General features: G+C 36.9%; 1 protein-coding gene across 1 annotated transcript in view; it reads right to left on the reverse strand.

Moving 5' to 3' along the window:
- Positions 1-1,347: 1,347 nt before the first annotated feature.
- The window catches only part of GPR176 (G protein-coupled receptor 176), a 119,583-nt gene continuing 104,719 nt past the window's right edge, over positions 1,348-16,211 (reverse strand). Inside the window, exons 2-3 of the mRNA XM_074289251.1 lie at positions 10,543-10,795; positions 1,348-5,945 (exon numbers count right to left, since the gene is read on the reverse strand). Of these exons, the coding sequence (XP_074145352.1) occupies positions 4,823-5,945; positions 10,543-10,795 (1,376 nt within the window). The 3' untranslated portion in view covers positions 1,348-4,822. The remainder of the gene's footprint in view (positions 5,946-10,542; positions 10,796-16,211) is intronic.

Consider the following 16,211-nt stretch of genomic DNA (forward strand, 5'->3'; position numbering starts at 1 on the left):
TTCACATCTCTGTGACTTCTCAGGCGAAGGCTCCCTTTTTTTTCTGTCTATATCTCTGTTCTCTATGCAGTCTTCTCCTATTAGAAAGTAATCCCCTAGAGGACAGGAATTGTCTTGCTTTCCTCAGTGTTTAGTATATGACAAGTGCTTAATAAATACTTTCATTTTAAATTAAATTTTTTTTTAATCAAAAATCTGCATTTCTCTTTCCACCGATCTCTCTCTCTCTTTGACCTCCCACCCCAGTGGGAAAGAAAAGAAAAACAAAATATCTGTTGCAAACATGTATATTCAAGCAAAACAAATTCTTGGTCATATCAAAAATGGACTTTTTTCCATCTACATTTTAAATCTATGTCCTCTCCCTCAGGATCTGGATAGAAGAATGTCCATGAGTCCTCTGGAATTATGGAGTCATCATTGATCATTACCTTAATCAGAGTTCCTAAGTTTAATAAATGCTTTTCATTCATTATCAGCCCTGAGCCTGCCTTCTCTTGCTATTTTAGCATTTACATGCTCTTCAGGTCAGTAGTGACCTGAAGCACAAGCCAGCTCAGGAGTGTTTGAAGAGGGGGAAGGAAATCAAAGAATTTATATTTAGATGTCTTCCACTCTTTTATGAGTCATTCTCTGGAAATCAATAGCAGCCATCTATAAACTCCACTGAGCTTGGCTCTTTCATCAGTCCCTAGTAAACACTGCTACGCTTATCCTCCTAGTTACTTATTAAATTTCTTTTTGTTTGTTCACACTGTGGAATTAGATTAATCTTGAGTCTTCAGGATATAAATAGTAGGAAAGACTCACAATAAGATTAAATTAAAGCTAGCATTCTAGGTACTTTGTAGTGCCTCATTTAATTGACCAATCCCCAGAATATCAACAGGAAAGTAGTCTACAGAACCTGCAGTAAGCAGAAGAAAACCATTGACCCTGCTTTTTACAATTATGTGGTGTGAAGGATAGAACACCGGGTATAGAATTTCAACTTCAGATACTTACTAGTTGTATGACCCTGAAAGTGTCACTTTATTACAGTCAGCCTCAGTTTCCTCAACTGCAAAATGGGAGTAATAATAGCCCTTTCCTCACAAATTTGTTTTGAGAATCAAATGAGCTAATATTTATAAAGTGCCTAATACATTTATTGTTCTTTAGTTGATTAGTCAATTTTTTGTGACTCTTTTTGAGGTGTTTTCTTGGAAGAGATACTTAGAGTGATTTGCCATTTCCTTCTTTACAGATGAGGAAACTGAGATAAACAGGATTAATGACTCACCCAGGGTCACACAGCTAGTAAGTTAAGTGTCTGAAGCATATTTGAATTCAGGTCTTCCTGACTCCAGGACTAGCACTCTGTCCACTGGGCCACCTAGCTGCAAAGTAAGTACTTGGTAAATGCCTGTTTCCTTCCTTCTTTTCTTCCTTTCTGCCTTGAATCTTAATTTCAGTTTTAGTTTCATATATTCTGATCAGCTGCCATTAGTGCACATGTATTATGGCTATAGAATTCTATTGAGAACAGGGCAGATTAAGTGTTGCAAAAGATCAATTGAATTTAGTAAATGTTAGGGATGAATCATCTTAGTAGAGAATCATTCATAATGCTTGTTAATGCTCTGATGGAAACAATGTAGATTGATTCATATTTTCCTCCTACCAGGATGAAGCTCAGAGAGGTCTTGGTTCTGATGCTGAGTTGTATGAGTCACTTGCAGGGCACATTTACACAATCCAGATCAGTAAGGACTGAAAGCAGAGGACAAATATTGGCTCTCCTTGCCAATACCAGATAATTGGCTTACTATTTTCTTTTCCCAGGAATCTATTTTAAATCTTTATTTTTGAACTCAGAAACCGATGTATTCTAGTGAGCTATATTTTGAAAAGAAGTCCAACTGTAAGTTCTACCAGAATAAAAAAGGGGTCTGTGACCAAAAAAAAGTTAAGAATCTCTAATTTAAAAGAAAATTGAAGCTCCATCTCACCTCTGTCCTATTTTCCTTTCCTTTGCTCAGTGCTCTATCTAATAAAGTCAAACCTGGAATAATCCTTGCCCACATTTTATAGTACTTATTAGAAAGATCTATAAGTGTCTACTTCTGGATATTTATAATTCTCTACGTTAAGAAATATCACAGGAAAATTCAATTGTAAATTACAAAAGTGATTTTTAAAAATTATAACTCCACAGTGACACCAGTCAATAAATGAGAAAAAAGAAAATAAAAGAAACCAATACAACTTTTGAGTTTATAAATTACTTTTTACATTTTTATTAAAATGTTAGTCTTTAAGTCATAGAAATACACTCTGCACTGATTTGTCAGAAATCATCCATCTGCTTCAGATTTATCTAAGAAATATGCCCATCATAACCTGCCTCAGCAGAATTTATAACATACCTATATTTTTTCAAAACAACACAGAAATGTCCACATTTGGCAAATTTGTGTAAACTAGGCAAAACTTCCCATCTGATTTTTGTTTTAAATCAAAGTTGTAATGACTTTGCATGTTTTTGAAAACCACACTGTAAGGAATACATTAAATACACTAGCAAAAAGCTATAAATGTTGGGTCTGTCATGCACAGAGGAAATATAAGTACAAATCTTGAGAGTGTATATAACAGTCACTGTTTGTGCTTTAGAGGTCAACCACATCAGGGGCAACACAACAAATAAAGAGAGGTAACAAAGGGCTATTACTTGCAACTAAAATAAGGGTTTTAACCCCCCACGGTAAAGGATGGCAGTCTTGCAAAATGTAACACCTTGAAACTCACACTCAAGATACATATGACAACATACTGAATGAAAGGAAAAATGGGAGGGAAGCTTTAAGGAGGGCCTGAGTCCTCTCATAAGGACAGACATTTCTCTGACCAGAAAAGGGAAGAGGTTTATTTGAGAAGGGCCACTTCTCACCAGAGTCTAGAGGCCTTGGGTAGTAAGGGCTCAGTTACCTGAAATGTCTCTTTTTTTTTCCATGTGGATTTGAACTTTTTATACATCCCTAGAATAGGTGCCCTCTTCCAGGATGCATCTTGAGTCTCACACTAGAAATTCATCTGAGAGAAGCAAATCTTGGAAATAAATGTTTGTGGAATGTTTCAGCTTCTCATTCATTTTAGATTGACTTTCCAGAGAATTTAGTTTATATAAAGTTGAGTAGAAATTGTCATATAATTTCAAAAGGGAATATTCTATACAAAAATAATTTTAAAGATAGCCCATTTACATCTTTTCAATGTATTTTTACTTCTGCTGGTCTTCATTTGGCCCCTTTCCCTTAATGGAATAAGAAGAAAAATTACAGTGTCCAAGACACTTCTCCTTTCTTCTTAGTCTCTCTTGGTCCTTATTCTGAGTGTCTTTGATGTCTTTTTCAGTTACTGACAGGGCAGTTAGGTAGCCCAATGGATAGAGTACCAAGCCCATAGTTAACAAGGCCTGAGTTCAAATCTGGTCTTAGGCATTTGCTAGTTGTATAATCCTGCACAAGTCACTTAACCCTGTTCACTTCAGTTTCCTTATCTGTAAAATGAGCTGGAGAAGGAAATGGCAAAGTACTTTATGCCAAGAAAACCCTAAATGGGATCACAAAATGTTGGACACAACTGAACAACAGACAGTTACTGATAAAGATTGGACCTGTTCTCAGTATAGTAAAAGGAATTCCCAGATGAGAAAACTCCCTGTACCAATGCAGATTGGCACATCTTACTGTTTCAATAAATGGCCAAGAAAATGGAAAGATCAAGTGAGCTGCCCAGAATTACTCAACCAATGTGTGTCAGCAGAAGGCCTTGAATTCAGGTGTTCCTAGTTCTGAGACCAGCTTTTTCTTCCCAGCTGCCTTTCAGTTACTGATGCTGTAACAAGCTATGGAGGAAGAAGAGGATATGAGGGTAGTTTTCAGTATTTTGCAGCTACATATATTCTCAAATACTTACTGCAATTTAGCAGGAGTTCTCAAACTATGGCCCGCGGGCCAGATGCTGCCCGCTGAGGACATTTATGCGGCAGCCAGGTTATGGCAAATGGGCTGAGGGGCAGAGACAAAGTGTGAGTTTTTGTTTTTACTATAGTCCAGCCCTCCAACAGTCTGAGGGACAAGTGAACTGGCCCCTATTTAAAAGTTTGAGGACCACTGATCCTAGAGGATAGTTCTATGAAACTTACCTTCTAGGTGTTAAGATTTTTTTACTCTACCAGTGGTAGTGGGTACTTCATTTTCCATATATATATATATATATATATATATATATATATAAAAGATAGGAAGGGGATATATATCCCCTCCCTATGTCACAGTATAAATAACAAGAAATCATTGAGATGTCAATTAAAATGGTTTAACCTCCTAGGAGGTTAAAGTAAAGGGCCTAGATAAACATTTTTAAAAATAAGCTTTAACAGTTTAAGTGATATTCAGGGATATGAGACATTTTATCTTGTCTTTATGACCTATTATTTGCAGTCATCTTGGATTTCCTACAGACAGCGGTCAGCTGAGTGATTTTCTTAGATTCCTAACCTACCAGGTGAATATGGGAGACTGGATAAGAAGCCCTGGGGAAGTGTATAAAGGGTCAGAGGGAACCTCTGTAGTTTCCACAAAGTAGAGTGTGAAGTTTATCATTAACATCTGTGACATAGAGACATATATAAAAAAATAGTAATAATACTTGGATATATGTTTCCCTTTCCCATTTCTGTCTCTGGCACACACATAAGAGATTTCAATGCCGATCCATGGGATCACACAATATGGTCAATCTCAAGAAGGCAGAGCGCTAGGAGCTCCAGCCCTTGCTAAGAATCCACTTTTGGAAAGATGCTGACTTTATTGTTTCTGCTGATCTTCCGCTCCACCTTTCCAGGCTTAGTCAACTTGGTCTGGATCAGTTCCTCTGGAGTATTCCCCAATGGAGGAAGCAACCGTTTCTTGCTGTTTCGGTTTTCTGAGAGCCACTGGGGAGGCAGCTCAAAGGGTCCAAAGCCAAACTGCAGAGAATATTTTTCAGGGGCCACCTCGACCTCTGCAGGCATTGCCAGCACCCCGTGACCCACAGAATCCACCGTGCCAGGTGGCGCTGGCGGACTAGCAAACTGTAGTTCTTGCTCTCCCTCCTGGCTATTAGCAGGGATTTCCTTTACTTGGTAGTCAGTGGAGCTAATGGATTTGATCTCGTTCTCTTCCTCATCCTCCGTGGATCTGAAGATCTGCTGCTGCCCAATGTGGAACATCTCCAGGAGCTGGCTTCCCGAGCGCATGCTGGGCTCCAGGGCCCCGTCAGGGACCCCGCTCCCTGAGCTGACCACATTGCGGCGGCTGTACCGGCGGTGAAGTTGAACCAAGGTTCCCAACAAGCATTTGCGGACGGATTTATTTACAGTCAGAAAGAGAACAGGATTGGCCAGGAGAGACACTTTGGGCAGCCAGATGGCAGTGAGCAGAAGGAAGACAGATGTATCGGAGACATTGAGCACCGCCCTGTAGACAACCAGAGTCGCATAGGGGACGCTACAGAAGATGAATATGGTCACCATGGAGAGCAGCATGGCGTGCAGCTCAGCCTCCCTCTGAGAGGCGTAAGGGATGGAGATGGTGTTCTGGGGTGTCCGCAGGGCCGCGATGATGACTTTCTTCTTCTGACTGGCACTCAAGGCCCGACGAATGAGAATCATGAAGAGAAAGACCATGGCCACAGGTACGATGACAGTCGTGATGTTGTAGATCAGGACATACAACAGGTGGCCCAGGTTATAGTTCCAGACATCTGTACAGGTAGACATGGCGTAAATGTCAGCCACGTTGGTCACGGCAAACACAGGAATGCTGGCGATCACCGCATGGGCCCAGATGTACATTACCAGCTCACGAGATTTGGCGTCTGAGATTTTTCTCTCTAATGGGTATAGGACCGAGTAGTACCTGCAAGATAGACAAGAAAAAAAAAAAGTCTTACAACAGAAAAAAAAACTATTTTAATTGGCTGATTTCTACATTGATTTAAAAAAAAACAGGAAAGAGCTAAAACAAGTGGTAATATATATATATATATATATATATATATATATATATATATATATATATATATAATATATATATTTGCTGCTAAATTCTAGAAGCCGAATACAGAAGGCTAGATGAGTAGAGAGACAGAATTCTAGAGTTCTAATGAGAGGATTTCAGAGATGGATACAGATGAGGAAAGTGAGGTTGAGTGATTTGCCTAAGGTCAATCCCACAGCCCGTCTTATGGCACTTCTATACTCTTCTGTGTGTTTTATTAGGATCAAAGAGAAGGCTGAGAGAATGATAAGTGCCTTCAAATCTATGAAGGACTGTCCTGTGGAAGAGAGCCCAGAGGGAGGGAGCAGTAAATGGAAGGGACAAGAAAGAAAACGTATTAACAACAAGAAAATCTTTATAATTAGAACAATCCCAAAGTGAAATGGAAGATGGTAGATCCTTCCCCAGACCTAGCCCCATTGGAGGCTTTCAAGTAAAAGCAAGATGATCAGTCAGTGGTTACATTGTGAGGGAGTTTCTTTTTCAGTCATGGAGTGGGGTGGGTGAACTACATGGCCACGGAGGGATTTTTCAACTCTAAAATCCAACCATTTCTATGTAAGTAAATGATAAGAAAATAATTTCAATTTATTCAAAGTTATGTAAAGCTCCGTCATCATAGGCAGGAACACTCATCCAAAGCATCTCTGTGATGTAAGAGGAAGCCTTTTCCCTTGAAGTTTTATTTATTTTTCAATTCAAGAATAAAGATAATTTCCAGACTTTTATTTAGAGGTCTTGAATGTAAACTTATAAGATTGTCTATTCCTGCAGATGTCACACTCACTAAAATAAACATGTCTATGCTCAGATTCAATCTACACCCCCACACAGATACTTCTGTGCTATGATTAGCTTCAAAATTGATCTGGAATGGGGCCAGAATGAAGGATGGACTGTGATCAGCCACTTTCACAAAATCAATTTAGCAAGTTAAATCAAGGCCAATTCAGTAGTCAGTTTTATAATGTTGGTCAATCAATATCCATAACATTAATTAAGTGATTTCAATCACCTACAAAATTAGATTTGTACTAAATTCATATTGGAAAAAAGTTGGGGGTAGTAGTTTATCATTTTAAAAGAGGAAAAAATACTACTAATAATTAAATATAAAAATCTAAAAACCCTTTATACTCTTAAGGTGGCCATCTTTTGGAGTTTTATGCAAATGCTTTGGCAATTTTATGTAATTCTTCAGATCGCTGAACAATTTCTGTTTAAAAGCTATAGTCTCAAATAATCAAAGATCACATAGAATAATTTATTTAAAACTAGGCAGGAATTCTCAGATTATCTAATCCTACTCCTTAATTTACAAACTTTAAATCTGTAATCTTATCCTAATCTGTTTTATGGATTCAGAATGATTTAATTGGTAAATCATTGGACTTGAAATCAGGAAAACTTGGGTTCAGATTTCACTTTAGACACTATATCTGAATTGTATGACCTTGATCAAGTCACTTAATCTTGACCTCAGTTTTACCAATTTTAAAATAAGAATAAAAATAATAATAATATCTGCCTCCGAATTTGTTTTGAGGATCTATAAAGCACTTAGCACAATGCCTGGCACATAGTAGGTATTTAATAAATGGTTGTTTCATTTCCTTTCTTCCATGTGAAATGATAGCAATAATAATAATTTTTTTCTATTTTAAAAAGAGGATATATAGATATGCATTGTGTATATATACTATATATCTATATGAATGCAGATATGTGTGTTTGTGTATGTGTGTGTATACATATATATGTATGTTTATAATTTAGATTCAAAGGAAAGTCCTGGACCCAATAAAAGTCACCTACTCCTGCTCTGTTTGAAAACATCCTTCAATATTTCAATGGATCTATGATTTCATTGATATGGACACTGGAGCAATCCATTCATGTTTTTTTTAATTTATGTGATTCCTGTTCATATCCTCCCATAACATCCTTCTCAGAGTATTAACCCAAACATGCTAGGGAAATATCTTTTAGATCTCTTGATAACATATGAATAACAAAACAGTAGGCTATTATTCCTAGCTCTTACTTTATGACTGACCCTTCTCTCATTTCAAACATATTTCAAATTATGTATGTATGTATAGGAATATATGTGCTTGATAACATCTTTTACCTTATTTTCTGAAGGAAATTCTTCTCTGACCATTATGCCTCTTTGTGAACACTATGAATCCCTTTCATTGCCTTTTATTTGATTCTTTAAATAGCATGATAGTCTAAGTTTCTTAGTCACACAGCATCATCAAAATAATACTAGTGTTAAACAGATAGGTTTTCTTTTAAGAAGAAAGTTGAGGTCACTGAAAATACCGTGTAATTTCTCAGATACAAGCCAACTTGTTTTCTTATTCCTTCCTTAATGCTGTTCATTGTCTGAACTATCTGCTCAATATGTATGTTCTGATGGACTACCTTTTATAGACTGTCCATCTAATTTCATATCATGGTAGATAGATAGAATAGGTACTTGTCATCCACTTGATTTTTCCTGTGTAAGTATTTAGGCTAAATTCTTTTAAGTTTGTATCATTAAAAGATGTCATCTCATTTAAGGGACTCAATGATGTTCCAGGATTTGCCGTACCATTCACGTATAGCATTCACGTATAGTACCCTGAAATCTGTAGGGAGTTAATCTTTCATTTAGATAACTCATCTAGTCCATATGTTTTTCCTAACTTTTTTTTCTAAATCTTCATGCTGCACTATTAGGAATGCTATGTTAGAATTCAAAGATAGATAGGCATCTCAAGGACAGTGATAAAGAAAATTGTTTTTTAGAAATGACAGATCTTTTCTCATTTTTCTTCTGTTTGTCATCCATTTCCCAATATTGGCCTTAAATGTTCTCAGGATGATATGACTTAGATCTCACAGTAAATTGTTTATAAACTAATTTTCCCCTAACTCTCTATTTTCAGATCATAGAATTTATAATCTCTCTCTATTCTCTTCTGTAATATTATAAAAATTGGTTTCTATTGTGTTGCTTTACTGTCATATAATTCCTCTTGGAACTTGATGATTGAATTGGTATCTAATTTTTTAGTCTTCTTGCTGTCAGTTAAATTTATGTAGTTTGTTCCTTTATCCAACTTCCATTGGAAAGGAGCATCAATACCTAGTTTAAATAGATCAAATTGGAGCTATTTTAATTGCATATTGTGTCATCTTATTTTTTTTTGTTTCTCCCAATTTTCTTTACTGTCTTAGAAGTCTTTTATTAGTAGAAACTGTATTTCAGCAAATAATTCTAAAAGCCAATTACCTGGACCCAGTTTAGCTGTCATATGAGCTAGAGTCTTCACACACTGTCATGACATAAAAATGTCAACATGAATCTTGAGTTCCCAGCGATATGGGACAAGTCAGCCTATCTCTTCAGTAAAATAAACTGTGAGTGGGTCAGCACAACTGTGAGTAGCTTCTGACTGTGCTTTTGGTTAACATGAAGCCACACACATAATCTGGCTGAGATAGCTCTTATTTATGAGCCACCAAAGGCTTGTGAATCTTACATATTATTTCATTTGATTCCCACAACCTTATGAAATAGGTGCTATCATTATCTCTATTTTATACAGAAGGAAATCATTAATAACATCTTTTACTATTTTCTGAATGAAATTCTTCCCTGACCTTACAACTCAAAAAGATTCTATCAAATTTAAGCAAGTTAATTCCAGATTTAAAACAAAAAATATTTAATAAATAGTGCTTACCACAGTACATAACTGGTAGTGACACTTAAATTCTTGTTGAATGACTAAAAGTTTAGCAAGATAAATGAAAAAGAGAATTCTCCCAACTCCACAGGGGTATATTCTCTCCTATATCTCTAGAAACATACTTCCCAAAGACACTTGTGAGTCTTAGAGATGGAACTTGAACCCATGATTCCTGATTCCCCATCCAGTCATTTTTCTAACTTTGAAAGAGCAAAGAAAATGAGAGAAGAAACAATCTCCACATTACTTAACTGAAAAAAAGAATTAATTCAGAATCATTTAGCCAGGCTCAACTACATGTGGGGTCATTTCTTGACATCATGAGAAATGCTTTCATATCTTCAGTAAATTAGCTTATTTGCACAGTTAAAAAGTCAGATGAGCAACTAACCATACACAATAGTGCAAATATCACTGTTTCCTACTAAGTTGCTGCTGTAAGCATCCCAACATAGTATGCATTATTTCATGTTAATGATGTAATGCACCAAAGTCTCTTCTCTGTGTGTATTTTTCTGTTGTTTGCAGAAAAAAAAATGGATCCTGCTGCAACAACTGTTTCAGATGCTCAGTATTCCTGAAATACTGTGGTAGGGTGAATACTTTGGGCAACCCTGATAATCACAGTTGGAATTGGACTGCTGATTTTTTTTCCTCTTTAACAATTTAAAAAAAACAACGAGGGAAGGTCACTATTGTTATGATCTTACCTGTCCAAAGCAATGACAGGAAAGCTGAGGATTGTCACGGAACAGAACACTTTGTGCAAAAACTTCACCACCTTGCAGAAGAGCATGGTGTAACTCCACCAGCAGCAGTGGGTGCTGGCACTGAGGACAATGTCAAAAGGCACGCATGCCAGGCTGGCACAGATTCCCGAGCAGGCCAGGTTTTTAATGAACCTGTTGGTGACAGATTTGAACACAGTTGTGCGGCAGGTCGACCACAACACCATGAAGTTTCCTGGCCGAATATCAAAAACATAAAACAATTAAAGAAAACATAAGTTAAAAAATCCCCAAAAACTCAAATTCACATTTGTAGTTTAAGAGATGATCTTAATTTTTTATTATAAATATAAGTGAATAGAGCACCAGCTCTGGAGTCAGGAGTTCCTGAGTTCAAATCCAGCCTCAGATACGAACTAGTTGAGTGACCCCAAGCAAGTCACTTAACCCAGTTTGCCTCAGTTTCCCCATCTGTAAAATGAACTGGAGAAGAAAATGGCAAACTGCTCCAGTATCTCTGCCAAGAAAACCCCAAATGAGGTCACAAAGAGTCAGATATGACAGAATAATAACAATAATCTGACACATCCTGCTATAAATCAGATATTTCTAGGACTCTTAAGTAACTAAGATTATAAATTATGCAGTAGATGACAATTTTCCCTGGCAATGGATTTTCTTCATCCAGGAATACTCTCCCATTGAAATCAGAGAGACAGTCCTATCTCCATATAGAACACTAAAGTTTATAAAGCACTTTACATGCAATATTGATTTAACTTTCATAGCAAATCTTGGATAATGACTCTTATTATGTTAAATTTTCCATTGAGTTCAGGTTTTGTTGGAAAAAATCCTGAAAATCTGCAAGTTCATTGAATGTCCTTTTCCCCCATTCAATATTATTGAATTAGCTTTTTTGATTGTTGGTATATATGATTCAAGGACTTGCCATTTTTTATTGTGGCTGCTGCCAAGTCCTGAACAATTCTAATTGTAGCTCTAGCATATTTGAATTGTTTTTCCTTGTTTCTTGAAACATTTTCTCCAATCTAGGGTTTTTGAAATTTGGTGACTTTCTTAGATTATTTCTTGCATTATTGTATCAAGGTTCTTTGTTTTTTTTTTGTTTGTTTTTTGGTTTTTTTTGTTGTTTTTTTTTTTTTTTTTGGTCACAGCTTTCAGGTAGTCCATTTATTCTTGTATTTTCTCTTCTTGATTTGCTCTCCACATCTGTTGTTTTTCTTATAAGATGTTTCACATTCTGTTTTTTTTTCATTCTCTATAATCTGTTAGGTTATTTCTTGGTCTCTCATAGCTTCACAGACATCCCCTTGCCCAATTCTAATTTTCAAAGGGGTTATTTTTGTCTTTAAGATTCTGTATCTCCTTTTCTAGTTGGTTAACTTTTTTTCATAATTTTCTTGTTTTTCTTAGATGGTTTTATTTTTAGTTTTTCCTCAACGTCTCTCACTTGATTTTTAAATTCTTTTTCATGTTCTTCTACAAATTCTTTCTGGGCAGGGAGCCATTTCACATTAGTCTTTGGGGTAGAGGAAGCTATTTTTACTTCAGTGCCATCCTCTGAAGATGAACCCTGGTCTTCTTTGTTCCTATAGTAAGTTTCTATGATTGGGATCTTCTTTGCCCATTTTTTAAAGAAAAGGTATTAATATAAACTTCCGTAATCCTGGGGGTATGTGCCTCTGGCTTCACTTCAGCTCTCTCCTTTGATCATGAAGCCCAAACCAAGACCACCATCCTCCAGCAAGTGCCTGCAGCCAGCAGCATCCCTGCCTCCTGCCTCAGCACTCACTGGGTGCTGGTTCCTTCTGGCCCAGGGCCAGTTTCAGCAGCACAGCTGGTGTTCCTGATCAGCCAAGGTTCATTCAGTCTTATCAGACTCAGGGCTCTACAAATAGTCAGAAAGTTAAAAGTCTCTGGGGTTCCTGCTGAAGCTCCAGCCAAACCAGCTCACCTCAGGGGGTCCCCTTTAGGTTTCTGCACAGTTTGCCCCGAGGTATTTGTACTTCATATGGGTTAATCCCAAACTTGGGACTTTCTTCAGATCTTCTTGGGTTGGAGGACCCCTGTTTTGTCCCAAATCTTCTTGATTTCTCACCAGTGAATAGTTGCCCTGAGAACAAATTTGTTGTATTTGGGGGGAAATCCAGAGAGCTTGAAATTTACCAACCTACTCTGCCATGTTCCCAGAATCTTCCCAAGGATTAAGGGGAAGATTCAGACAGTCCAAGTCTGATAGTTTTAGGTTTGTAGGTCTGGAGCAGGCTGGACTCTTAAAAAAATCACCTAACCAACTGTTCCCTTTTATAAGGGAAGAAACTGAAATGATTCAGTACATGTAGAGCCAGGCCTGAAGTCAGGAAGACTTGAGTTCAAATTCTGACTCAGATGCTTACTAGCTGTGTGACCCTGGACAAGTCACTTAATCCTGTCTGCCTCAGTTTCCTCATCTGTTAAAAAACAAACAAACAAACAAAAAAACCTGGAGAAGGAATTTGCAAACTATTCAAGTTTCTTTGCCAAAAAAAAAAAAAGAAAAAAGAAAAAAAAGCATAGGTGCACAAAGGTTCAAACATCACCAAAATGATGAAACAACAAAAACTGAAGTTCAGGGAGATTACTAGACTTGCTCAGGAGCACAGGATAAAAATTTGAACCCAGGTTTGCTGGAACTCTGTCTTCCCAGAAATCAGCTGGAGTCAGGATCACTAAACGTCTTTATTCTTGATCTTTTTAGGTCAAGGTCAGGGGCTTAGGCCTAGCAACCTCACACACACCTTCCTCCTTCAAACGCCCAGAGAGACTGACTCAGCATCTGAGTCTCAATTCTTCTTCTTCCTCCTCCTACTCCTCCCACACACGTCACTTCTCCCTCTTTGTCCCACCAATCAAGTCAGCACAGAACATCTCGGGAGTGTCAACCTTCAAACAAGTTAATAGGGAACTGTCCAATTGGCAATTAGTCTCACGTGCTTCATTATCCAAATGCATTGCTCAGTTCTAGTCCTTTACACAGGTTTAATATGAATTTCAACCCAGGCTCTGATCTAAAATCTGTACTCTCTATTGCCTGAACTAATGATAAAATTACAGATACAAAGATGGAAGGGACCTCAATCTTTTTGGTCTAACCCCTCCATTTTACAAATAAGAGCACTAATCTCCAAATAACTGTAGTCACAGTTTTTTAAAGAGAGCATTTTAGCCCCAGGTAAGAAGAAAGGGCATCAGGTTGCAAGGTTTTGACATTTTATTACTCATGATGAAGTACCAAAATCAACAGACAGCTATATTATCCCACTGTGACCTACTTTCTGCTACAAAGAATGAAACAGGCATCAACAAGCCTCTGCATATATAGGCCAGTTTCTTGAATACATTTTTCTCAATGTGTAAGTTTTATGTGCTGACTCAGAGAGATCCACTTAGCAGTTTGAAAAGCAATTCAGTCTATGAATTGTTTGCATTGCTTTCCATTTTGGTCCTTCAGGCCTTTTGGAACATCCCTTCCTGGCAGGGGGTTATAAGCTGGGCACTGATTTTATTTGGTTTTAAAAGAATAAAATGTTCTTCAAAATTCAGCTTATTCCCCAGTAAAATGGGAATATTAATATTTTCACAACTTACCTTCTGGAGTTGTTGGCCCTACCTATGTGTAAGAGCTAGTAATATTATAGAAACAGTATTATTAGTAGATGCTAACTTTGCTTACTTCATTTGCAAATGACTCCTATTTTTTCAGTTTATTCAGGAACTTTAATTGTCTGAAATGCTACTGAAGTATCAATGATTCTCCAGGTTTTTCCCCCTCCTTTCTTGTGCTGAGACCTTTGACTAAATCCATGCATTTATATATGGTTCACATTAAAGGACATTATAGCTTTAAAAAGTCATCCAGTTGTGGGAATGATGCAGTGAAAGGAGTATCTGTAACTTGATATTCTAAATTATTAAAATTCAGAGAGCCTCTAACTCATTGGATAATTTACCATATCCCCTTTTTGCTACCAAATAAGAAACTTAATACAATTACTTTCTCTTTCTTATTTACTACATTTGCTATCATTTCTGGCTTTGGTGCTCAGACACCTGATTAACCTAGATAATTAAAAAAATAGGAAGAATCATTTGCAAATGGAGTAAACAAAGGTAGTGTCAACTAACGATATTCTTTCAACATTACTAGCTTTTACACATATTTAGGGCTAACAACTCTAGAAGGTAAATAGTAAAAATTTTAATATGATCATTTTACTGATGAATAAGCTTAAATTTGAAAGATATTTTATTTAAAAAAACATAATGACAAATTTTCATAGTATCTTTCAGATTCTACTCCATGTATTTCCTAAATTCATGACAAGCATGAATAAATGAATAATACCTGCTATCATAGTATATTATTATCATCTCTTTGGGGAAGGTCAAAGCCTTTTGACTGTTGGGCAGCTTTTTAGAAATACCACTTTCAAAACTGAGCCAACTTGTAATGAATTCCCATTTTTTAGTGGTATCTTAAGATAAATATAGGAAGAAATGCTACTGATAAATCTTGTGTGATATACCTTTAGTCTGATGGCTAAAACCTTCAAATCTAAGGCAAATAATTAGCTTTCAGAATCTGAGACACTTGAACTTCATCATGCTCTCCCAAACTGTCTTCTGAAAGTTCCCTTTATGCTAAGTCCCAGCTGGCTCCTTCTAAATCCTTTGCCCTTGTACTTTATTCTATACTGTATTATGCTTTCTACATAGGGATTAGTGTAGCAACTGGACTTGTGATTTTATAAAGCACTCCCAGATGATAAAACTCCTTTAACCAAAGCAAGTCAGCCCCTTCTCTGCAGTGTACATTCATAGCATAGAGAGGTCAACTGATTTACAAAGAACTCCAGAGTCCGTATGTTGGAGACCAGACTAAAGGTTTCCTAGCTTTGAGACCAGTTCTCCATTCCTGCACCACACTGCCTTGTGGTTGTGGTGTTTGCTGAGTATTTGTGACTCCATTTGGGGCTTTCTTGGCAAAGATACTGGATTTTCCTTTTTCAATTCATTTTATAGATGAGAAAACTGAGGAAAACAAAATGACGTCCAGGGCCACACAGTGTCTGAGGCCAACCAACTAACTAACCAAGATGAGTCTTCTAACTCTGAACACTGGACCATCTAGCTAATCTTGTATATAACTGTATATATATATATTTTTTTCATATCTAATAGTTTTTATTTACCAGATATTTGCATGGGTAATTTTACAACATTGACAATTACCAAACCATTTGTTCCAATTTTTCCACTCTTTCCCCCCCAGATGGCGTTGACCAATACATGTTAAATATGTTAGAGTATAAATTAAATACAATATATGTATACATGACCAAACACTTGTTTTGCTGAACAAAAAGAATCGGACTTTGAAATAGTGTACAATTAGCCTGTGAAGGAAATCCAAAATGCAGGTGGACAAAATTAGAGGGATTGGAAATTCATAGTCATCTCCCAGAGTTCTTTCCCTGGGTATAGCTGGTTCAGTTCATTACTGCTCTACTGGAACTGTTGGTTCATCTCATTGTTGGAGAGAGCCATGTCCATCAGAATTGATCATCATACAGTATTGTTGTTGAAGT

Source organism: Sminthopsis crassicaudata, chromosome 2, assembly GCF_048593235.1.
Source record: "Sminthopsis crassicaudata isolate SCR6 chromosome 2, ASM4859323v1, whole genome shotgun sequence".
In the NCBI taxonomy this organism is placed as follows: Eukaryota; Metazoa; Chordata; class Mammalia; order Dasyuromorphia; family Dasyuridae; genus Sminthopsis; species Sminthopsis crassicaudata.